The following is a 23330-nucleotide window of genomic DNA, read 5'->3' on the forward strand; positions in this document are numbered from 1 at the left end:
TCTTAGATATGAAGAGGATCCCTACAATTTCTCTTAATACCATCATTAAAGACACCACTGTCACATGCAAATCCATTGAAGCAGTTTTAAGAACACTCTTCCACATTGCAAGGTGACCTGTTATCGGGCCAGTGCTCCATCGTTCCCACAATTCAACTGTAAATGTCTCCTTTTAAAGAGAGCTTTGCAAAAGCATGCAGTTTCCTTGGCTCCTGCGAACAGCAGTACAAAGGAAGCGAGTTGCTATATAAAAAGCTAGTGCAACCCTACTGAGATGTGTTGAATAAATGAGTGTAATGTGAACTTTTGCTATATGTGCTTTAATAACAAAAAGAGGTATTAGCATGAGCTTTTTCTGAAATCTTTCTTTCATTACTCCAGGGTTTCTAGCTGTAAATTTCTCATTTATATTTAATAATTTGTTTTGCTTCAGCTGTTTTCTGCATCTATAATAAAATGTCTCCAAAGAAATGTCTTTTCCTTCAAAAATAAAAATACAAAAGCAAGAAACTACAGTTAGAGAGACCCTTTGTGGCAGTTCTTGTTCCCCGCACAGTAGTTTCACTGTGAAACTTCACAGTTCAAAAATCACATTTAATGCTTCAAGTGTAGATTTCTTATTGTCACTTGATGGTGCCATGGTGGGCCAGGAGAGTTGGACTCCATTTGCTAATAAAAATTAAGCAATGAACTACAACTGGATTACATTCACTCAAGACTTGGAATGGTTACTAACAGAAACACTACTAGTAACATCCATAGAGGAAGTTTGATGGCAGACGTTACACAAGAACTGCAACACCTGTGTTGAAATAACAAGACAAGGAAGAAGAACATCAAGGGAACAAGTAGTACAGTTAGGTAAAGGTAAAGGTTCCACTTGACAATTTTTGTCCAGTCGTGTTCGACTCTAGGGGGTGATGCTCATCCCCATTTCCAAGCCATAGAGCCAGCGTTTTTGTCCGAAGACAATCTTCTGTGGTCACATGGCCAGGGCGACTTAGACACGGAACTCTGTTACCTTCCCATCAAGGTGGTCCCTACTTATCTACTTGCATTTGCATACTTTCGAACCACTAGGTTGGCGGGAGCTGGGACAAAGTGACGGGAGCTCACTCCATCGCATGGATTCGATCTTACAACTGCTGGTCTTCTGACTCTGCAGCACAGGCTTCTGCGGTTTAGCCCGCAGCGCCACAACGTAATTAGGTAGTCATAATTATTAAAAGTTTGATTCAAAATGAGATTATGGAAGGAGAGGCAAAGGTACAATAGAAAACAAGGCAACACCATAATAATCTCATATATTTATTTATTGATTGATTGACTGACTGCATATATAGACACCCATATAACCAGAATCCACCAGAAACTCTGTGTGTGCATATATAATGAATAGCTGAAAGCCTATTGGTGTTTGCGTAAAATTTGCATAATTGGCCATAGCTAATTGTGGCTAATTGACAAATTCTCAGCCCATATCTTGGTTGTGCAATTAGATCTGTGACAAGGCACGTGACTAGGACACAGCCAAGCACCCTGTCAATTACCTGCAATTAGCCACAGCACGTTATCCAAACTTTGCACAAATACCAACAAATTTCTTAACAATATTTGTAAACTACGAAACAGTGGCTTAACTCCTATTCATCACCAAGCCATGGTGGTTTGGGGACATTAAAGCTCTCTTGTCCCCAGGCTCCCAAAGGCCTTGGGACACCCTCTACACCTTCTACACCCTCTCCTTGGGGCCCCTTTTGACCTAGGCTTGGGACCTCTCTTGTCCCAAGGCTCCCGAAGGCTTGGGACAAGAGAGGTCCCAAGCCTAGGTCAAAAGGGGCCCCAAGGAGAGGGTGTAGAATAGGAAACTTCTAATGAGTGATACAAACCCATGCCTGGTTACATCATCAGCATATGTACAGGTATACATTTATGTATAAAGCAGAAAGCTTATAATATAGGGGGTAAAACCTAGCAATAAAGAGTTAAACACACACACATTCACACAGAGCATTTAAAACCCATGTATATAAGAAACTATTTCCAGGTTCTGAACCTAGATTCTCCTTTATTGGAGATTTCAAATGAGGATGGAAGCCGATGGTCAGGGATGCTTTTGTGACAGATTCTGGCATTGGTAGGGGGTTGAATAAGAATGAATTCTGAAAAGAATCACTTCTGAGATTCTGTGAAAGTTATCTGGGATTTTTAGCTCAACTCAGCTGATAGACAGCACAGATAACTGGAGAAGAGGAATGTAACGGATCTTGGAGAAGTAGCTTGGACTGGGAGTGTGGTGTTAGGCTAGGGAGTGACAGTCATGAAATGACAACAGGACACTTTGCTTATGAAGTTCAGAGTTACAAAACACAATTCCAAAATGGAACGTGAGAACCGGCTGCATCTCTTCCAAAGTGGTCAAAGGAACAAAGGTCCATGAAATAAGAGACACTGTCTTAAGAATGGTGAAGAACTCAAAAAAGAAAAGGGGTAAAAGAAAAAAGAACGGTGTTTCAGTTGAACAGTGCACATGAATATGTAACCAATGAGAGCTCAATCTGCTTGCACTGGGAAATACTGTGCTGCTGCCTGAGAATTCTTATAAAATATAGAAAATATTAAACAGCTTTAAACAGTATCTCAATCTATTAGAAAAAAAATTATTACATTTTTGCAAATGGGAGCTTAATTTGTGTGTATGATTTTTAAAAAAACACACCAAAGAGGGAGTGTGCCAAGAGGTATTATACAAGTATTCTAAATTAAGCTGTCTATTGTTCATCCTCCCACATATGACTCAAAGCATTTTTTTTAAAAAAAGCTCAGTTGCTATTCAGTTCAAATGAGACTTGACATCCAAATCTGTAACAGTTTTAAAAGATGTTGCCGTGTAATTATTGCATTAGGTTCTGGAACAACAGAATATATTATACAAGCGCTCATGGACAGAGCGTTGGCAGGACTCACGTTTTATGAAAGGCAATACTGATTTGCCTTGAAAAATTCTGAAGCCTAGATTACAAAGACAGCAGGATGAAAATATAAGAAATCCTTAGGACCCAGACTTCAACCTGCTTGTGTGAGTTGATATATATGAATGATGACCCATTTCGGGGGGGGGGGGAAGCAATTTTAGAACACTTGCAATATTCCATTTGCTTCTTCAGTATGCCAGTGTTCTGTCTGCAGTGACATGTGCTTGCAATACATGGGGAGTATTCCAAATTACAGCCACACACCTGAAAGCAGAAGTAATATAAGACATTTTATTATGTCAGGATGTTTCCCATATGACTCATATGCTGGGAGGCAGGTCTGAAGTCCTAGTCCAGATATTTCAGTTGTGGGCATGTCTTTAAGTGCACAACTAACACTGCACATTTAACAGACAAATCAGCACTGTCAAAGGGAGCTGAATAGCAGAGACTCCTCACAAGTAAAACAACACCCCTCACCTCACCCCCCCCCATTCTCATCAGGGGTTAGAATGTCTTGCACGAATAAGCAGAGAAGGATAAAAAGAGTGGGAGCTGCTCTTTGCCAAGGGTAGATTTAGGCAGCATAATGTCAGGGCAGTATGCGAGAGCACTTCAATAACACAGCACATGTTTTGTGTGAGAAATATTCCTCTCTCAAATGACAACTGCTAACCAGTGGCTCAAATCCAGTAGTAAGTTGGAATTAGAGTAGGCCCATTGACAGTGGTGAGTCATCACTTCCATAAATGTAATTGATTCAATGGGTCTACTCTAATTGCATCTTACTATTGGATATCAGCCAGACTAGATCAGGAGCAGAACGCCAGTGTAGATGAGAGACAGGGTCCAAATCCAGGCCATTTAGGATTCCAGTCCAGATCTCTGAGCTTCCTGCCATGGCCATGGCCCTTCCACATGATGCTATTGCTTACTCTACTTTGGGTCCCCCCCCCCATTTTGGTACATTCTCCCAAGTGTCAGGATCTGATCCACAATGCCCTGGCAGCTGCAGGATCAGGGCCAGCCTGACCCAGGAATGGCCTGGTGTTTACAAGCTCAGGCCTTGTCCTGTGTAGCAACTGCTGGGCCACTCATGAGGCTCACTTGGAAACCTGGAGGGAAGGCCTGGTTCTCCCTCCCAGAATTTGCCTCAGCAACAAAGATCTTCAGCTGTGCTGTGCCTTGTTGCTCCTGAACTCTGGAGTCTCTGTTTTCTAGTGCTCTGCTCCTGGCATCTCTGCGTCTGGACTCCAGTGTTCCTGCACCTGCTCATGTTCCTGCCTTGGCCCCTACATCTCTGTATCTGGATTCGAGTGTTCCTGCATCTGCCTTGGTCCCTGCTGCTTCTGCTGGTCTCCTGCATCTTGGCACCTTGTTCTGGCTCTGTGTTCCTGGTCTTGCAACCTGGCTCCCAGCCTGGTGCTCCAGCCTCTGCTTGGTCATGGCCAGCTGCGCAGTGAGTGTCTTTGGATTTGACACCCTGTGTGGCAGACTGGATCCTGGTGCCTTTGTCCTTGGTGAGAGGCTGCCTGTGATATCTTGGACTTTCACACCAAGGCTTAGCTACTGGTTAACAAGGATTTGCAGCTGAAATATAGTTTCTTGATCCCGCCCTTTTCCTTTAGCCCTGTCCACCCCCACTACTGGATTCCAGCTCCCCCACACACAATGAACTTGTGAGTTGGTCCTTGGGTTGAAAGACATCCTCCACCCTTGGTATACAGAAGAGGTGGGCAAGTTCTGAAGGTCAATTTCCTACCCTGAAGATTTCCTGCTTTGTCACCATGGGCCACACAAGAGTCTTGAAGGCTGCACCATCTGATGCAAACACATCTGATATAAACAATAAATAGGAAAAAACAGTGGGTCAGCAGAAAGATCTCCTTTATATCTGAATCTGGCCTCATCAACAGTCTCAGCAGATCTGCATGTGAACACTGTATGGAAGCTCATCATTGCTTATGGACAATCTTTGTTGTTGTTGTTAATGGGGAAATTTCAGCAGGATATATCCCTTAAGCTTCCCACACTACTTCTATTCTATATTGGTCTAAAACAGAGGGTCTATGTTAATTATCATTAACCCTCACGAGCAGAACTCCAGCATGAGAAAGGCCTGATTAGGTAAGCACTCAAGAACTGTTTAGTATCTGTGACTTAATCCTAGTTATCACTCAAAAGATATTAAGTCCCAATGGCAGGCCACTCTGCTTAACAGCCTAGAAGATGTCCTGACTCAATAATGTAATAATGCTGCCTTAAGAACCTTCTGTTCCCCCATGTGGAGAGGCAAGCATGAAAGGCTGACCACACCAGTAAAAGCATGCATGAAAAGGGCCAGATGGTCCAACAGTACTAATCAAGTGCCAGCCTCCTAGGTAATGAACGTCAGGACCCAGGAAAGGATTGGCACTTTAACCTAATTATCCATCCTGAAGTGTGTATCACTCAATTATGTGGTCAATAAGAAAATAGCTTGACTATGGCAAACTATAGAGTTGAGCATTCCCACAATGTTCTAGGGCTGGCAAAATTCCTCATTTGGAGTTGCAATCAGTGATGCAACAAGACTGACTCCATTTGGATTTGGCTGATAAATCTGCACTATGGAAACTACTGTTTATTCTGGCCAAAGTTGTGTTTCTCCATCTCTCCTTTGTGTCTCAAAGGAACATCCACTGGGACTGAGTTTGCTTCTTTCTTTGGTCTGCTTTGGTCTAAAAAAATGATTATAGAAACTCAGAAGGTTCTGCGCTCCAGTACTTACTCTCATTGATGCTACAAGTCACTGCCATTTTCATTGTTTCAGATGGTCTCGATACCACTTTGTTCAAAGCACTTAGCTACAAGATGGCTCTCCAGAAAGCCTTGTTTATTCTTTTCTTCAGTATACTCAGTTCTAGCCAACACGTGTTTGCTGAAGCACCAGCGCAAACACAGTCTTTTTCTCTGCAGCTACAACTCTATTCTAGCTTCAGAAAAGATCTGCTGAAATCTCCAGTATGGAATTTTCCAGAACTCTGCCTTGTTTCCTGAAAGTTCTTTCTTTAAGGCCTGTAGCCTCCCTCTCTTTTACCCTTTTTCTTGTTCATAAGAGTTCTTAGGTGTTCTAACTTTTAACAAGTGTTTGGCTAAAAGCCCAGCCAACCTATGTGCATCTTCTCTGTGTTGTGCCAGTGAACAGAATCAAGGTCAGGATTCCATTTGAGATTCCCTTTTTGGATCCCTTCCAAAGCATGAACACTCCTCCTATTGTGCAAAATGCTTCTTAAGGAGTTTTCCGGGAAACAGAACAGATCAGGAATTGGCATACTGCACAGCAGACCATTTCTGTGTACAATTTAGTCCGTCCCCCCCCCCCATTTTTCTACTACAGCCTCTCTTTCCCTCTCCCTCTCCCCCTCCTCCTCTTTAAACCTTTGACAAACCTATGGCCTTAGCTTTTCTCTTCTCCAACCTGGCAGTTCCCACAGAACTGTAACTCAGCCACTTAGGTTTTCTACACAACTATGGCAGGCCCTGATCTAGGTCACTATTTATTCATTTATTTATTTGTTTATAATGGTTGTAGACTGCCCAACTTAGTGAAATCACTACTCAGGCTGTTTATATAATATAAACACCCCATACAGTCACTAGGTTCAGTGATCTTCAGTTTGGAGATCAGGCATGCCCTTGGAATCCACATTTCTTTGCGGTGTAACTGGATCTCTTCTGCGTTCAATTAGTGCTTTGTCTTAAGTATCCATAGAACTGTCTGTTGCCTTATTCAGTGGCTAATATATTAGAGTTCAGAAAGCAGAATCTGTGGTAGAATGCCTACTTCAGGTGTACCAATTCCCCCACAAATGAACAGTTTATCTACTTCATGTTCCTGACAAATTAAACAAGAATGTCATAATCAATCAAACAAACAAACAAACAAACAAACAAACAAAAACAGGACAAAACAAAACCCCTCAAAAAACAGAGAGGGTGTGAATATAAACTACTAGACCAAATGTGCTAAGACACACCAAGTCAGGGTTAAAAGGCCCCTTGTATGTACCCCAGCCTCTGCATGAGCCTAGAGAGAGAACAATGCATCAACAGCCCTGCATTCTCATCATCAGCTTCCTTCTGACCAAGGGGAAAATCATACAAGGACTGGGCTTATTATGCACCCTTTCTTCCCTCTCCCCACCCACAACCTTCTTTTCCACTGATGGTATGTCACACAGCAGAACATAGCAACTCTGTCTTGCTCTCTGTGGTATGCTCACAAGTGGATGCTCCCTCTCTAATGGAGCAGGTTTATTTTTAAACCTCAACTCCTAGAAATGCAATGGCTGCTGTAGGGGAGGGATTGGTGTGTGTGTGTGTGGCAGCATTAGTGTTAAGGCACAAGGTGAAAAAGAAACAGCAACAGAAAGGGTTAACATTCACTACGGTGACAGCTTTGATCCAACATACTGATTGTGTTCATGCCTATTTGCCTGCTGAAATATTTTATGTCGTCTTTTTACTAAGAACGTGGGGGAAAAAGAGTTGTTTTAGCTTTGTTTGCCCTGCCTGTACGCTTTTGCAGCTTGATGATAAAAAGGTTGGACACGTCTCTGTCAGGCATAGGACTGTGAGCGGGTTTAATAATACTTGGAACACTGCTCTGTGTGGCAATTTAACTACTTAGGGTAAACGAAAATAAAGAAAAAGGAAAAGCCCAATCTGCAAAATCTAACAGCGTCTTCCTCTCCTGCTGTTAGATGTTATAACTATATTTACATATGAACTTATGCAACTATCGACCTCTGCTTGCATAAGTCTTAAATTCCTGTTCCCAGACAAGCCGGAGGAAAGGAAGACAGGGAAGAAACTAGTCACTGTGTGATGCTGTAAATGCGTAAGACAGGTGTTGTGTTCTTCATAATAGCTCAGTGGCTTAGCCAGAGGTTGGGAGGTCAATTCCCCACTGTGCCTCCTTGACAAGGGCTGGACTTGATGATCTATAAGGTCCCTTCCAGCCCTGCTGTTCTAGGATTATTATAAGGGAAGGCTGGGGCACTCATGCTTTGATTTATGTTTCCCAGCTGACAAATTTGCTCTCTTTCAAAAAATCTCTGCCGGCACATCTCTTACAAATGCTACTTGTAAAATATTAGCATTTGAAATGGACAACAGAGAAGATATTCTATGACTGTTATACTCCAACATTCATTGGCCGATCAAACCAATTAAAATGTCCTGCATTCAATCCTTTATCCTAAAATGCCCAAAGTAAGCAAAATATTTGTGTGTGTGTGTTTAGTCGTTTAGTCGTGTCCGACTCTTCGTGACCCCATGGACCAGAGCACGCCAGGCCCTCCTGTCTTCTACTGCCTCCCGGAGTTGTGTCAGGTTCATGTTGGTTGCTTCGCAGACACTGTCCAGCCATCTCATCCTCGGTCGTCCCCTTCTCCTCTTGCCATCACACTTTCCCAACATCAGGGTCTTTTCCAGGGAGTCTTTTCTTCTCATTAGATGGCCAAAGTACTGGAGCCTCAGCTTCAGGATCTGTCCTTCCAGTGAGCACTCAGGGTTGATTTCCTTTAGAACTGATAGGTTTGTTCTCCTTGCAGTCCAGGGGATTCTCAAGAGCCTCCTCCAGCACCACAATTCAAAGGCATCAATTCTTCGGCGGTCTGCTTTCTTTATGGTCCAGCTCTCACTTCCATACATCACGACAGGAAAAACCATAGCTTTGACTATTCGGACTTTTGTTGGCAAGGTGATGTCTCTGCTTTTCAAGATGCTGTCCAGATCTGTCATCGCTTTCCTCCCAAGAAGAAGGCGCCTTTTAATTTCAGGGCTGCTGTCTCCATCTGCAGTGATCATGGAGCCCAGGAAGATAACATTTGACACTGCCTCCATATCTTCCCCTTCTATTTCCCAGGAGGTGATGGGACCAGTGGCCATGATCTTAGTTTTTCTGATGTTGAGTTTCAGACCGTTTTTTGCACTCTCCTCTTTCACTCTCATTACAAGGTTCTTTAATTCCTCCTCACTTTCTGCCATCAGAGTGGTATCATCTGCATATCGGAGGTTGTTGATATTTCTTCCGGCAATCTTAATTCCGGCTTGGGTTTCTTCCAGTCCAGCCTTCCGCATGATGTATTCTGCATATAAGTTAAATAAGCTGGGGGACAATATACAGCCTTGCCGTACTCCTTTCCCAATTTTGAACCACTCAGTTGTTCCATGACCAGTTCTAACTGTTGCTTCCTGTCCCACATATAGGTTTCTCAGGAGACAGATAAAGTGGTCAGGCACCCCCATTTCTTTAAGAACTTGCCATAGTTTGCTGTGGTCCACACAGTCAAAGGCTTTCGCATAGTCAATGAAGCAGAAGTAGATATTTTTCTGGAACTCTCTGGCTTTCTCCATAATCCAGCGCAAGTTAGCAATTTGGTCTCGAGTTCCTCTGCCTCTTCGGAATCCAGCTTGTACTTCTGGGAGTTCTCGGTCCACATACTGCTGAAGCCTACCTTGTAGGATTTTGAGCATAACCTTGCTAGCGTGCGAAATGAGTGCAATTGTACGGTAGTTGGAGCATTCTTTGGCACTGCCTTTCTTTGGGATTGGGATGTAGACTGATCTTTTCCAATCCTCGGGCCACTATTGAGTTTTCCAAACTTGCTGGCATATTGAATGTAGCACCTTAACAGCATCATCTTTCAAGATTTTAAATAGTTCAACTGGAATGCCATCACCTCCACTGGCCTTGTTGTTAGCCAGGCTTTCTAAGGCCCACTTGACTTCGCTCTCCAGGATGTCTGGCTCAAGGTCAGCAACTACATTGTCTGGGTTGTCCGGGATATCCACATCTTTCTGATATAATTCCTCTGTGTATTCTTGCCACCTCTTCTTGACGTCTTCTGCTTCTGTTAGGTCCCTCCCATTTTTGTCTTTTATCATGTTCATCTTTGCGCAAAATGTTCCTCTAATATGTCCAATTTTCCTGAACAGATCTCTGGTCTTTCCTTTTCTGTTATCTTCCTCTATTTCTTTGCATTGTTCATTTAAGAAGGCCCTCTTGTCTCTCCTTGCTATTCTTTGGAAGTCTGCATTCAAGTTTCTGTAACTTTCCCTATCTCCCTTGCATTTTGCTTCCCTTCTCCTCTCTGCTATTTCTAAGGCCTCGTTGGACAGCCACTTTGCTTTCTTGCATTTCCTTTTCTTTGGGATGGTTTTCGTTGCTGCCTCCTGGACAATGTTACGAGCCTCTATCCAAAGTTCTTCAGGCACTCTGTCCACCAAATCTAGTTCCTTAAATCTGTTCTTTACTTCCACTGTGTATTCATAAGGGATTTGGTTTAGATTATACCTGAGTGGCCCAGTGGTTTTTCCTAATCTCTTCAGTCTAAGCTTGAATTTTGCTATGAGAAGCTGATGATCAGAACCGCAGTCAGCTCCAGGTCTTGTTTTTGCTGACTGTATAGAGCTTCTCCATCTTTGGCTGCAGAGAATATAATCAATCTGATTTCGATATTGCCCATCTGGTGATTTCCATGTATAGAGTCGCCTCTTGTGTTGTTGGAAAAGAGTGTTTGTGATGACCAGCTTATTCTCTTGACAAAACTCTATTAGCCTTTGTCCTGCTTCGTTCTGAACTCCAAGGCCAAACTTCCCTGTTGTTCCTTTTATCTCTTGGCTCCCTACTTTAGCATTCCAGTCCCCTAGAATGAGAAGAACATCTTTCTTTGGTGTCAGTTCTAGAAGGTGTTGTAAATCTTCATAGAATTGTTCAATTTCAGTCTCCTCAGCAATGCTGGTTGGTGCATAAACTTGGATTATTGTGATGTTGAATGGTCTGCCTTGGATTCGTATTGACATCATTCTATCATTTTTGAGATTGTATCCCATTACAGCTTTTCCCACTCTTTTGTTGACTATGAGGGCTACTCCATTCCTTCTACGGGATTCTTGTCCACAATAGTAGATATGATAATCATCTGAGCTGAATTCGCCCATTCCTGTCCATTTTAGTTCACTGATGCCCAGGATGTCGATGTTTATTCTTGCCATCTCTTGTTTGACCACCTCCAGCTTCCCAATGTTCATAGATCTTACATTCCAGGTTCCTATGCAGTATTTTTCTTTGCAGCATTGGATTTTCCTTTCACTTCCAGGCACGTCCACAGCTGAGCGTCCTTTCGGCTTTGGCCCAACCACTTCATTAGCTCTGGAGCTACTTGTACTTGTCCTCCACTCTTCCTCAGTAGCATGTTGGACGCCTTCCGACCTGAGGGGCCCATCTTCCAGCGTCATATCTTTTAGCCTTTTGTTTCTGATCATGGGGCGTTCTTGGCAAAGATACTGGAGTGGCTTGCCATTTCCTACTCCAGGTGGATTGCGTTTAGTCGGAACTCTCCACTATGTCCTGTCCGTCTTGGGTGTCCCTGCACGGCATAGCCCGTAGTTTCTCTGAGTTACTCAAGCCCCTTCGCCACATCAAGGCAGCAATCCATGAAGAAGAAGCAAAATATTTGGGAACCGTAATTCCCCAAATGGAAGGATCAGAACTATGTGGCTGATCTGCTGTCTGATACTTACTAATCCTACTACCTGCTACCAAAATAAGAAGATTCTTTAAAGAAATTTTAAAAGTCAGTATTTTGAGCTTTTCTAATTATTTACTTCAATTGCTTCATTCTTTGACTTTTTTCTCAGTGGTGATTTAAATGTTTTATTGCTTGATTTGTTTTCACAAGTATTGTTAACCATCTTGAGTACCTTATTAATGCAGAAGTAGGACAAGATGTGATAAAATAGTGACCAGAATCCTATTCACCAGTTACATCCGTGTGAGTGCAATGATGTAAACTGAAATTATGAATTGCCACTAATTAGTGAGTTGCTGCTTGTATCCCCCCTCATGCAAAAACTCACATAACTGGCACATGATGAGGGATACAAGCTGTAACTTGTTAATTAGAGGCAATTTTGAACTTCAGGTTATGTTGTTACATATATGCAGGTACAATTAACACATAGAATTCTGGCTATTATCTTATTTCCACACAATTTGGTTCATACCTTGTTATGTACACCACCTCTGTGGTCAAGATAGGTGACCGGCCCCTGTGTGTGTTAGCACTGGTATCTGGGCTTGTAGTGGAAGATCTTCCAAAGCTAGAGTGAAAGATCATGAGCATAACAGAGCCCCAGAATCAGTTTCCCCAATGCTACCAAACTACTGTAGCAGTGAGGAAACATCTCCAAGCTGAGAGATGTGAGTCCCAATAAAAGATCACATTCAATGGTGGTGGTCATCAGACAGACAGAAACAAGGATAACTCTTCTCCCTTCCAAATCTGAGTCCCCCCCCTCAAGGGATAGGAATGAGATTCTACTTGGCTGCTTTCATTTTGAGTCTCAGACATTAATACGTATCCTATTCTCCAGGTCAAAATACACATGCATTTGTTAAGTTGATTACTGTAAAACAGTCTACAGTTTTTCAGGTTATCTTATGAATCATTGCTAAATTGGTATTCAGACTAGAGTTGGGCACTTAAGAAGGTTCAGCACTCAGCAGGCTTTGGCAAATTGGGCCTACAGGTGTGGCACAGGCACCCTGGATTCCATGCTCCACCTCTTTCTGTGGCATCCACTCAGAGGAGGAAGCCCACGGCAGTGCTTCTGATGGGGCACTCACAGGAGGAGATGGGGCATACATCCAGGGCACCCGTGCCACACCTCTGGGCCCAATCCACAAAACCACTCAATTGCAGTAAGTGCCAATCTCTAATTCGGACATTATAGATCCCTGCATTCCGGATGTTTAGGACATAAAAGATCTCTGGAGCCACTCCAGAACATATGTGAGGGGAAGCAGGAGCAAGTTTCCTAACTCCACCCCGTCACATTATTTGGTCTAGATGGGCGGGGTAGAAATTCAATTAAATAAATAAATAAATAAATAAATAAATAAATAAATAAATAAATAAATAAATAAATAAATAAATAAATAAATAAAAAAAATTCTGGTGTTCGACCTCAGCTTCTTCCAAATGTTGGACAGTATCTCCAGCAGAGAGTCTTTAGTATCTGTGTAGGTTCCCCATTGCAAATATTCATGGGGGGGGGTTTGCACATCTAGATATTAGAAAGCAACAGAGGGGGAAGAACTAAGCAATGTATCCTAGGTTTCCCCTGAAAAAAATTAAAACTGATTTTCCTGGACAACACACTCTGTTGTTTGAGATATTCTCAATACTCCCTGTATTCCAGAGAGTAACATGTCCAAACTCTGATTTCCTCCTTATGATATTAGAAGACCAAAATAGAGTTCCTATAGGTAAGTTAGAATTGTCTCTAATCAGAATACACTGGTCCAGAGAAAGGGAGAGAATAAAAAATGGGAAGGCATGGCATCTTCCATATTAGCAATGCTGGAGAATCACTTCTGCCAATATATTAAGACAATAATGACCAAGAGAATTATTGGAAAAAGAAGGGTTGCTGTGTGTCTGCCACCTTGCATTTCTTCAAGGTAGGACACAGGTGTGATGATCATTCACAGACAGCTGCTGATATGAACTGTATGCCACTAGAGAGAACAACCATATGCCAGTGGAGAACAACGTGATCAGCAGAACTTAAAAAGATGCTCACTCTGTCGAAAGCCAAGCCAAGTAATTAATAAGTGCCACTGCATTCTCTTGTAAGAACTCTTAATCCCTCCTCCATTTTCACAGTGTCTTATGATTATTCTTATTTCACCCTTATTTACTTATTTTGCTTTCTTCACTTCTTTTGTCACTGCTTGCTTGAATAACCGGAACATCTGTTTACCAAAGGCACCCTGTGTTATCTTCTATTAAGCTTCAAAAGAAATTCTTCACACCCCAAGAAATTGCTGTTTTCACACAATGTAATTCGATCGACAATTTCTAATATGTTCAAGGTGCCGGTTGAAAAGAAAAGTCCAGGGAGTTTCAACGCATAATCAAGGTCAGCGGGAATATCCCTGAAGAGGCACAATTACTAGACGTATTGCAGTAGACTTTAGAAGAAGCACAGCAGGTAAAAATGTGAGGAAGGATTTGGAAAAGCAAAATAGCAATGTAGGAAAAAAAAATGCCAGATTTGGCAGGAATGCTCAGAAAAATTGGAGTCCCTCAATAAGCACAAATAATAGCCATTTGTCAGCTTAGCATATTCTCACCATTATTAATGCTACTAGTATGTTAAATGAAACCAGAACCAAAGATTGTGTTGGTTATGGGATTCTGAGTGCTGTAATTCAAATCAAGGAGCTTCTTCCAAGCTCTGAAATGATCAGTGTAATTGCTGTATGCCAATTAAATGAATCCATATTCAATGCATGTTCAGTTCTACTTTTCTTGACCCTGAAGTGAAGACGGAGTAGAGGAAGCTCCCAGAATAGACATGGAGGAACTATTGGCACGCTATTGACACACACGAGTCGGCTCAGATCTGACCTCTGAACATTTTACTAAACTTGGACTTGAAATGTAGGGCCCTCCAGATATCTCATCATACCTAGCAAGCATAGTCCAACAGCATGAAAAGCTGCCCGATTAACAATTTGGGTAATTAGTTCTTCTAGCTCACTATTGTCAACAGAGGTTTCCTAGGATCTAGAGCAGAAGTATGTACTGGCTTTTCCTGGAGATGTGGGTGATTGAACCTGGGATCTCTGCATGCAAAGCACATGCTCTGAGCAAGAGCCCTTCCCTAAGACAACATCTGATACTTCCTGGTGGTTTTTCATCTGAATACAGGTTTGACTTGGCATGGTTTCTGAAATAAGGCAAGATCAAGTGTGTTTAGAATGGCGACAGGCTATCATTTCCAGGCCTAAACTTTCCCTTTCCTTACAGTAAAATATTCTTGATAGGATTCAGGATGGGAAGCTTCCTGGAAAAGTATCCTGTGTCCATTTACACTCTCTGTATATTGTATGCAGCTAACAAAAAGAATGTGCCCTGCTGAATACCTTTGCAATGCAGAAATGAGTGGAATCTCCACATTGCCACTTACAGCATTAGCTATAGCCCTGACATGGCTGTACAGAAGTTCCAGTATCCTAGTGGCACTCACTATGGGCTATACTCATAAAGTGATAAACTCCATAGCCTCATCCCTAGTGTTATACATATAAACACAGAGAATGTACAGTATATTGAATATCTGTGTATAACATGAATATCTGTGGAAAGAAAGTCAACTTGTCAGTTCTAGGTCATTGCAGAACGCTGATTATACACAGATGCATACAAGTAGACCTCCATTATGCTACATCATGTGCAGGGGCAGGGAAACAGGGTCTTTCTGGTTTATGAATGTGGGATGCTCTGCTTCTGTGCACATGATTCAAAAAGCCAGGAAATACCCCAATGTTGCTGTACAATATCATGCCCATATTGCCAGCAAGAATAAGGATGCCAAGCTTAACATAGTAAATGGCAGTCTTCATGTCAACAACACCAAGGCAGCAATAAAGATGGTCTACAGAATATTATCTTGTCCTTATTGCCATTCACAAAATGACACCAAGCTAGAAAAAAATCCCAGAAGCTGACTCCTTTTTTCATCAGTTAACCACTTCTCACCCAAACACAAAGCAACTGTCAAGACTGTTGTTGTTGTTGTTTTTGACAAAGTACAATGGGAGTTATTTATTCATGTAATCAAACATATTTATGTGCGAAGTGGCCCTTGAACTCATTGTCAGCATTTAGAGGTGGGCAGATTTGACCTGAGATCCTGGATTTTGCAGATTCAGAGGATGGAGGTTTTACTTCTTTCTTGATATCTGCATTAAGAAACTTGCTTCTTTTTGACGAAGCATGGTAACAGCCTAACCTGATCTTTGATGCTGCTTTAATTTTGAAGCTAGACACTGTCAGTGTTTGAAAAACAAGATGATGATTCATAAATTCTGATATTAAAAAGGAGGCTAGAAAAATGGTTAACATTATTTGCTGCTCCATTCATCTTCACACAGAGCAGCAAATCAGCAAATAATGAAAGGTGGAGATGTTGAACTCAGGCTGAAAGACACAGTCAAGGTTTCTTAATTCAAGTCATTTCACTTCCTTTCCAAAGGTTCAAGCAAATCCCCAGTAAGCATCATTTTGCAAAGACCCACACTATACACACCTGCAAGTAATTTAAAACCATGTTTTGCAACAAGTATCTATGTCTTTCCTTCAGCCTTGTACCTAAATTTGGATGTATTCTGCTCCACTGCTGAACATAAAAAGAACATTGGGCCTAAATAGCACAAGAAAGGAATCTGGCAAAGACTTCCTTTTCAGTACAGTTCGATGGGAGTGGTGTGCACTGTGTTGCATACAGCAGAGGCACTTCAAATTCATATAAATTCCATAGGGATAAACAATCCAGTAACTTCCGGATGTACAGAGAAGTACTTCCATCCACACAGCTGACCTGAAAGATAAATTTCTTCTAAGCACTTGGATTGCTTTGTTCCCCAAGCAACAGATACCTAGAGAACTTAGTGAAAAACAGCCCTGACAATTGCTTTGTGTTTGGGTGAGAAGTGGTTAACTGATGAAAAAAGGAGTCAGTTTTGGGGATTTTCCCTTGCTTGGTGTCTCTCCATGAATGGAATTGAGCACAAGGGGGTATCCTGTGTAGACCAACTTGACTGCTGCAATTGGTGCTGTCAACATTCATTCCAGCCTTTGCTATGTAAAGCTTAGCATCCTTTTTCTTGCTGGCAATGCAGGCACAACATTATGCAGCAATATCCTTCTATTTCCTGGAATTTGAATAACAGACAGAGGAGCACAATATCCCACAATCATAAACCAGAATTTTTTTAAAAAAAAAGAATTGAATACTATATTTAAAAAAGTAAATTTCTCAGCTCAGAACACATCCTATCACTTGCCTCCATGTATTCATTGGTTCTTTTCCACCAATGCTACTCATGAAGAACATGCATAAATATAGCTATCCATGTGATAAGGAACCTTGAAGGAAACTCAGTTTCCAAGGACATTGACAGAGATCGGACCACATCTATACATGGATTAACACTAGCTCTACAGGAGAATTATGAATGCACAGAAGATGGCAGCAAGCTCCACTGACAAGATTTGTTCATTCTTTTATTCATTCATTAACTCATTGATTCAGTCAACTGCAGCCAGAAGTCTCAGGGCAACATACAAGGCTGCCATACAAAGCACTACCTAATAAAGATACTGTATCAGAGCAAAAGGAGTGCCTCTGCAGAGAGGCTAATTCTTTCCCTTAATCCCAAAAGGTTGGAAACATTACTTCTTCTTTGTTTGCCCCAAACTCACAGAATACTGCCTGAAGGTGTTTGGTTTTTTTACTGGAGATGACCTTACTTGTGATTTTGTACTACAACTCTCACAATTCCCTAAGCAGCATGGTGTCCTAAGGCATCAGAGAGTCTCCGACTCCCCAAGGTTACTAGCCACGGGGAATTATCGGCGTTGTGGTCCAAAAGTGCAAATATGAACAACTCTTAATTCTGACAGTTGTAGTCGAACACAACTGGTGGCAAGGATGGTTGTGTTCGATCTTCCCTGAGGAAAAGTCACTCCACACAAGGTAAAAATCATGTTGCTTTATTATTATTATTCTGCATGTCTCAAGGCCACATGTTGGTACTGAAAATAGGTTTGGGGGCTAAGTCCAGGCCCCAGTTGACTCCTACCCACAAATGCAAAGGTTTTAAAGAAAGGACACGTAGGAAAAGACACTGAGTTCTGATCATGCAAGCAAAGCAAGGGCCAGGCAGTGACACCTGATGGTATTTTGCCATAGAGTACGGTAATTCTGATTATGATTACTACATAGTAGTAGTAGTAGTAGCAGCAGCAGCAATATTTCTGTGGCTTACCTCTGCAAAATGAATTGTCTCACTCTGACTCATCAAGAAGCTGAATTAATTTAAAATCCAGCTTTATTTCCAGCTCAGCAAATCTGCAACTGCTTGTGGTAATTAAAGCAGGTGATCTCTGGGCCTTTCTTTCTGTGCTTCTCAACTGGTTCTGCTTCTTTCCCTCACTCCAAGTTTTTTCAGTCTGACATTTCATTTTTTGGAACCATCTCAGTAATACAGGTCAGTAGGTTTGACTGCCGTTTGCTCCTACGAGTGCATGAGAACTGGGCTCATAATGACTGACTTGCACTGAACCCAAAAAAACTGGAGCTCTCCACATGCTTTGGAGCCAAAATGCAACAGTCATTCAGTCACATAGAAACTTGCTTTTTCTTAATAACACAGCCAGCAGGAATTGTTCCCAAATAAGTGAAAATAGGCTTTTGAGGTCCTATTCACTTATTCTCCCAGGCCAGAATAAAATTTCTTGTTCCCCTACTTGATGGTTCCTTCAGGATTTCTCTTGCACAACCTGGGCTGCCTTACTTTTGCCCAAATACTCCCTTGCCGAAGCAAGAATGCTGTATGACCAGGCCTGTGTTCTCACACAGAAGCCCTGGAGGGCAAGTAACTGCTGGCAATGAATGTACCCACTTAACAAAAAAGAGTTGCATTCTTTTTGCCTCTAGCTCTTTTCCACTTCTAAGGGCTCCTAAAGTTTGCATGTCTAGCCAGAAGGTTAAATTTTGACACTCTTTGTCCCCAGTATCACCAAATTTCTCTGCTACGAAATTTCATATTTCACTGCCTGACATACAGTTTCAGCAGCCTGTGTGAGGTGCCTCTAGAAAAGCATGTTTCAGAATACAGTACTGTATATCATACAGAACTGCACCTTGGCCAATAATGACACATATATAGTCCTGAGTCCAACATATTCTCGTGCTCCTATGAGCCAGCTTCCCCCCTTGCCTATCAGAATTATTGTAAATTCTTTTATTGTCTTGAATACGAGAATGAAAATTACACACATCTCCTTTCCCCACACACATACACCATTTATTTACCAAGTTTCTCATCTTGCAACTTTTCTCACCAGATTAATCCTTCAATGGGATTATGTCAGTGTGATTACTGTCAATGAGAATGTTTATGACTGAACACTCAACACCTAATCTGAAAGATGTTACTACTGTGTGGCTTTTTTAAAAATAGAAAGGCATATTGCAGAATTCTCAGCTTTGAAAACCGTTAACACATAGCGTGAGTTAGTATCACCTCATTCCAGGCTTTTCTTCACAAGTGCATAAACTACACAACAATAAAGCTTTCCTGTTGTATCACACTCTTAAATTTGCAACAGTGTTCTTGATTCTTCTAAGTATATAAGCCACACAGCTAGGCACCTAACTGTAATAAAACTTCAATGTTCTATTTACAATGCACTTGGACATTTGCATATGAAAGCATTTGTAAGAGTAAGTCATATCTTTCTTGAGATATCTTTCCAGGTGAAACTTCAAGTTTTTTTCTTTAAAAAAATCATTTCACTGATCTGTTCCTCTCCTGCCCAATGTATACTAGATGTTCAAAAGCTTAGGTTTTACAGCTGATCATGAACACTATCACTGGCCTTTTCAACACTTACTCTCCATTAAACAAACACACTTAGCATTTCAACTTTAAGTTACAAAACTAAGCATGCTTACCAGGAAGCAAGCCATGTTCAACACGAAGGATTTACTTAAGAGTAAACAAGCCTAGGATGAATCTGGAAACAGCAATTTAAATATTTAATGCAAGTTCCTAACACAAAAATGCTGCAGTAGAAACAAGAAAGATCCAAGTATGGTAACATTAGAGGCATATTGTAGAGACTACATGAAACAACAGATGATGTAGTGTGATCTACTGCCTTGTTACATCATACTCTGAAGATGCCTAGAGGTCATTCAGTATGGCAAGAACTTATTTTGATGACAAACCTATATGCATACCTTAAGGGAAACTTCCCTCAATTTAACCTCTATCTTCTTGAATTCAGCAGTGTTATCATGAGCAAAGAGCAGGAAAAAATGAGGGGCATTTAGCTTTACTATCGACAGGATGAGTTTCCATTTGTCTTGAGTGTAAAATATTACTGTTGGTAAAATGGGGGCAGAGCATGGAGAAGTTGTTTTTGGACTACAGATCCCGGGAGGGCGGCAGGGAAAGGAAACGGAACAAAATCTTTTCCACACCCTCAGCTCTTCCAGACAGGGAAAAATCTCCTCAGTTTGTCTAGGTTGTCATAAAGTGCTGGACTTACTGAGATTCATGTCTGTAACGAACATGAAAAGCACCTTCTTTTAAAAGTGCTTCTCTCCAGCTCTCTGCTACGAAAATGCAGAAACCCTTTTCAAAAATAAATGTAAAATAACCCCCCTGCTGGGTCTCCTGTTCCGGGGCTACTATTCTGCACTAATGTCAAAGTGAAACCTTCCAATCAAGATGGTACAACTGCAGAAATGAACTTAATGGCAAATGCCTTACCACCACACACCACCCTCCATGACAAACAGAAACAACAACCACTAAAAAGCTAGCCTTCAAAAGAGAGCAAAAAAGCATAGGAAGTCAGGGATTCCCCCCCCCCTTTTTTTTTTTACCAAGAAAAACTTTGTCAGATGGATGTGGAGGACAGTTATTGACAACATCGGTGCTAAACCAGTCACAGTTCAGGGAACAAATGCTTTGTCTGGAGAAGTCCTCTGATGAGTACATGCCTCTTCTGCTTATTGCTTAAAGCTTCTTCTGCCCTAACACCTTCAAGGGACTAGACCATTGTCCATACCCTTCTCTATATCTTGGGTCAATGGAACATCTAACTCTTTTCAGCAGGAAGAGATATTTTTCTGCCCAAGTAATTTCTCCTTCCTTACAAGCCAGAAACTCCAAATCTGTCTGCAGCATGCTCAACCAAGTCTTATCTCCTTGAATTTCAGCTTGTGGGAAGCCTAATTGCTTGAGGTCTGGTAGATACTCCACTGCTGGGTCAGAAAGAGGCATTCCAGAAAGGTCCTCCTGAGCAGAGCCATATGGTCTGGAATAGCCAAGGCTGGCTGCCCAGCCTAACTGGACAGGACCTACCATGTCAGTTTCATTAATTTAGAATGTAACCTTCTCTTCAAAAATAAAATCCCCCCCCCTTTTGCCAAAGGATCTGAAGCCAGGTCTTAAGAGTACAATGAAATGAATTGCACGTCCTTTCGCATCGTTGCTGTGCTTTGTAACGTCTTCCTTTTCAAGTCCCTCACTGGCCTTTTTTGCTGCCTAGAAGCTAGCTCTCAGAAGATTGATGACTCTAAAGCGTTCCTCCAGGTCTAGGCCTCTACAGGCATTTGGCAATTTGCCTCTCAGCATGCTGCCCAGTCAGACTCTTTCTGTGCACCTCCTGCAGTTTTAAAGGCTGCCCAATCAAAAGTAAAGCTTGCAGGAATATGCCTTTCCTACAGGGCAGCAGACCTGCCCAAGTTTTGGATTGCCAATCCCAGAAATCCTGGCAAGCACAGCCAATGAGAATGGATTATGAGAGCTATTTTCTAAAACATCTGCAAGGCCAAAGACTCTCCATAATAGATATTAAAATGACATCGCTAAGATTTCAGATGGTGACAAATTTGTGTGAGGTAAAATTCTAAATTTTCCAAAGTGGAGAGGCTCCCTGTTTCATCACTCTCCTTGGTGGTGGTGGTGGGGGGGGGGAAGGACTGACTGGTACACTTTTCAACATACCACCAATGTATATATATTATAGAATATTACACACACATACACACACACGTTTCTGGGAAAAGGAGGGGAAGGCATTGACTTTGTGCCTATGATAAGAGACGCATGTCACTCCTTCCAAGCGAGATCAGACCCAAGTTTGGAGCATGTTGCCTGTCTCCTACAACTCACACAGCAGTGTTTCCTACAATTATCCAAAAAGAAAGAGGGGGGGGGACCCAGAGTGTTCATTTTTCCAGTTCTTTTATCTGCAAATGCTTCCTTCATGCTGCCCCACACCCCAGGCAGTAGGTACAGTCATTGCCTGTGACAACCAGCACAGGATAGCTGACAAGAGTGCCCTGAGAACTGGATTCAAATCTCTCACTTGGCTGGGAAAATTTACTCAGGGGGTGGAACTAGTAAAGCCACCCCCTTGAACTCGAAAACCCTCTTAGGGTTGCCTTAAGTCTGACGCAACTTGATGGTACTTCGGGACAACCGCCATCGCCCTTTCGGAAGGAAAGAATGGAAGCAGCTCCGATCAAGGCACCAAGTCCGGCCCTCGGGTCGACGGCCATGAAGGGATGGATGCCCAGCACCAAGGGCTGCTGGACTGATGCCGCTGCATGCCTGCCTCTGTCTTCCAGCTACGTTTAAACCAGGCGGGTTCCGTGAAAACTGCTTCTGCGGCTCCTTATCTAGTCCGTGCATAATTCACATCCTTTATAATGCATCCTCTATTAATAGTGCCCCGTCCTATCAACGCTAGGCAGGAATTTCCCCACCACACGCGCGCAGAGTAGGAATTGTACAAAGGACAGAGCCGGTAAGGAGAGCCTGGGGGACCGCGCTCGCCCCCCGGCAGGCACCGCTGGGTGCAGCGGACTCGGAACAGCGCCTCCAAGCGCCCCGTCCCCCGCCCCCGTGCCCGTCGGTCGCGAACGGGGTCGACGACGGGTGATCTTCCTGCGCCACCCGATCCCATGCGGGGTTAAAAGAAAAGAGAAGGGGAAAAAAGACGCTCGGAGCTCCTGCCAGACGAGCCGGAGACACGCCAGCGAAGGAAGCGCCCGTTTCAGGAGTCACGCAGCCTTCCTCGACATTCCCGGAGGCAAGCGGCGCCCTCCCTCCGTCCTCGGACCCTCGAGCGCAAACCTAACGGGCGAGGCGACGCACGACGATCACGATCCTAAACTGGGGGGGGGGGGGCAAGTCCGGCTACGTGCCAGGGCGCAGCGCTTCCCCGCTCGGCTACTCACGTGTGCCTTCTTCATAAGGAACGAGAGCGCTACAATCCGGCTCCAGCAGCTGCGGGCAAACTCCTTTCAGCGGCTCTGTAGCTCCAGCATGTTGCAAAGGCACCTAGTCCACGCATTGGGCTTGCCCGGCGCCCTCGGTGACTCTGCGCCTCCCTGGCTCTGCCCCCCCTTTCCTGTGCCCTCGGGCTGCGCGCACACACACACACACGCACAGAGAGAGACACACACGCAGAGGCGCCGGCGTTGCGCTCCTCTCCGCGTAGCCTCCTCGGTGCGGATCAAAACACGCGGAAGCTCGAGCGGCGAGTGAAGCTCCCGGCGGCGTGGGATCCGCGCTTTTATAGCTCCAAACTGCTTCCCGCAGCGGCAGCGGCAAGCGGCTGCCTTGACGAGGAGGAGGAGGAGGAGGAGGAGGAGGAGGAAAGAGATAAGGACACGCCTTCCCTGTCTTCTTGCCAGGGAAGGGGAAAC

General features: G+C 43.0%; 1 protein-coding gene across 1 annotated transcript in view; it reads right to left on the minus strand.

Annotated features, from left to right (window-relative positions):
• The window catches only part of KITLG (KIT ligand), an 85865-nt gene extending 62845 nt beyond the window's left edge, over positions 1-23020 (minus strand). Inside the window, exon 1 of the mRNA XM_020777503.3 lies at positions 22860-23020. Within this exon, the coding sequence (XP_020633162.1) occupies positions 22860-22874 (15 nt within the window). The 5' untranslated portion in view covers positions 22875-23020. The remainder of the gene's footprint in view (positions 1-22859) is intronic.
• Between the last annotated feature and the right edge of the window lie 310 nt (positions 23021-23330).

Source organism: Pogona vitticeps, chromosome 5, assembly GCF_051106095.1.
Source record: "Pogona vitticeps strain Pit_001003342236 chromosome 5, PviZW2.1, whole genome shotgun sequence".
In the NCBI taxonomy this organism is placed as follows: domain Eukaryota; kingdom Metazoa; phylum Chordata; class Lepidosauria; order Squamata; family Agamidae; genus Pogona; species Pogona vitticeps.